The 2327-nt window shown below is 46.1% G+C and overlaps 1 protein-coding gene across 1 annotated transcript; it reads left to right on the top strand.

Annotated features, from left to right (window-relative positions):
- The first annotated feature begins 829 nt into the window (after positions 1-829).
- LOC108759147 (uncharacterized) lies at positions 830-1654 on the top strand. Its single transcript, XM_018504462.1, has one exon. It carries the CDS (start codon positions 830-832, stop codon positions 1652-1654), a length of 825 nt encoding a protein of 274 aa, XP_018359964.1.
- Positions 1655-2327: the final 673 nt, after the last annotated feature.

Genomic DNA, 2327 nt, shown 5'->3' with positions numbered 1-2327 from the left:
GACAAACATGTCTCGACTGATAACCTCTGCGCCTCTCGGAAAACAATGCTGTTCTTCTTTCGCTAACTGCAAGAGGGCACGGGTTGCTAGGAATGTGTAGGGACTTTGCCCCCTCTACCCTACATGGGTTTCTCATCTGGCATGTGCGTATTCTCTAGGGAGTTGCGAGCGATAGCATTGGCGTTGGTGATGCAACTCTCCGCCATATCTGCCGACTAGTACGTACGTACATATACGAGTTTGTCACAAAAATAAAGTTTGATTGCACATCTGCCAGTCTGGTGTATTTGCTTGAGATTCCTACATTGAAATTCCTACATTGGTGACCCCGACGTGATCCAGTTATATATTGGCGATCACACGAAATAACGGATGCGGTACATCGAAAAAGAGCCGCTACGCAACAGCGAGTTACAGTCTCGCCGGCATACTTGCACCCGGGCACACGGTCGGCAGAGACGTGAAACCAAGCCCCAAATCACCGCTTGATTCCACGGGCATCGCAGCAGGTTCCAAGACGAAGAGCCACGACCAGGAAGCCAACCTTCATTTCACCATTGACGAATAAGGATTTCCTCTACGAACGAGGCCATTTGCAACGCGCCGCCATTGGACGAGTCCACACCTACAGGCTCACCATACCACTAGCAAAGCAGCCACAGCGATAGTATACTGCGAGTTATAAATAAGGCCTAGTACAACAATTTTAATTATTTTCTTTTCTTTTTGCTTCCGTGAACACTCATTTTTCAATTGCGTCTGCGTAATATTACGCAAGCCCGCGGTAACCTAAACGTTGCTATATCACTCAGATAACGATTTTTGTACAATGGAAGGGACACCAAACCAAATCAACGCGTACAGGGTGCCCAAAATCCCACCTTTCTGTGCAAACGATCCAGAAGTATGGTTCGCCATGGTAGAAGCGTCCTTCCAGGTAGCAAAAGTAACAGACGACACGACTAGATTTCACATTATACTAGCGAACGCGGATACCGCAATTCTTCCTCATATCAAAGATTTAATTATGAATCCCCCTACGAACGGAAAATATGACGCTATAAAGGAACGCATACTAAATGTTTTTTCTATTTCTCAAGGCGCTAGACTACGTCAGTTATTAAAAGGACAGGTTCTCGGCGATAAAAAACCATCTCATTTACTGCAGGAGCTCAAGAATTTAGCCGGGGACCAAGCTACCGACAGTATCATTAGGACATTGTTCATCGAACAACTTCCGGAGAGTTATCGCACTATTTTGGCGACGATCGAAGAGTCTGACCTCAATAAACTCGCATCAATAGCAGATAAGATAGCAGAATCAGTGTCATCAAATAACACGTTAGCTCCCATAAACAGCTCAAAAACCGAGGACTCAGCAGGTAACTACGTTCCTCAAACTAGTTCTATTAATAAGACGCCTGAGCATTCGCTCTTAGAGCAGTTAGTTCAAGGCATGAACACCCTGCTACGCGAAAGAAAATCTCGTACACGATCTAAGTCGCCAAGTAACTCCCGTCAACCGATGAGAAGACGTAACCACTCTCGTAGTGCGGACGGAAAATGTTTTTATCACCGTAAGTTCGGCAATAAGGCATACCGATGTCAACAGCCATGTAATTGGATCGACGGAAAAACAACCCAGGAAAACTAAAGAAACCTTCCCGGATGGAAGCGGTCGGCGGAGGTAAAATCACGGAAAACCGTCTCCACATATTTGACAGAGTCGCCGGGCGTAAATTCCTTGTTGACACGGGTGCAGAGTTATCAATTATCCCTGTTTCCTCTACCAATATTAAAACACAAACTAACTTGAAGCTCTACGCAGCAAATAATACGCGAGTCGCAACTTACGGTGAAATTTGCCTGACGTTGAATCTCGGGCTACGTAGACCTATTATCTGGAATTTTTGTGTAGCAGATATCCCATTCGCCATTATAGGCGCCGACTTATTAAAACACTATCGCTTATCAGTTAATTTACACGAACGCACCCTCACCGATCAAGTTACCGCGCTCTCAGTCAAAGGAGAAGTCACAGCTACACCCATATTAAACGTCTCAATTATTGACCGTTCTTTTGAATTCGCACACATTCTCAGAGAATTCCCGGAAGTAGCGGGCATCACTCAAAACCGCGCGTTCGCGCCTAGAGACATTAACCATCACATCACCACAACCGGCCCCCCGGTTGCAGAACGCCTACGCCGGTTACCTCTAGATAAGTTAACAGCGGCTAAAGCAGAATTCAAACGCATGATAGAGCTCGGCATTTGCAGACCATCCAGTAGCCCCTGGGCAAGCCCCATCCACATGGTTCGTAAAAA

The sequence above is a fragment of the Trachymyrmex cornetzi genome, unplaced genomic scaffold (assembly GCF_001594075.2).
Source record: "Trachymyrmex cornetzi isolate Tcor2-1 unplaced genomic scaffold, Tcor1.1 scaffold17, whole genome shotgun sequence".
Taxonomy (NCBI): Eukaryota; Metazoa; Arthropoda; class Insecta; order Hymenoptera; family Formicidae; genus Trachymyrmex; species Trachymyrmex cornetzi.
This window is presented reverse-complemented; position numbering and strand designations above follow the sequence as displayed.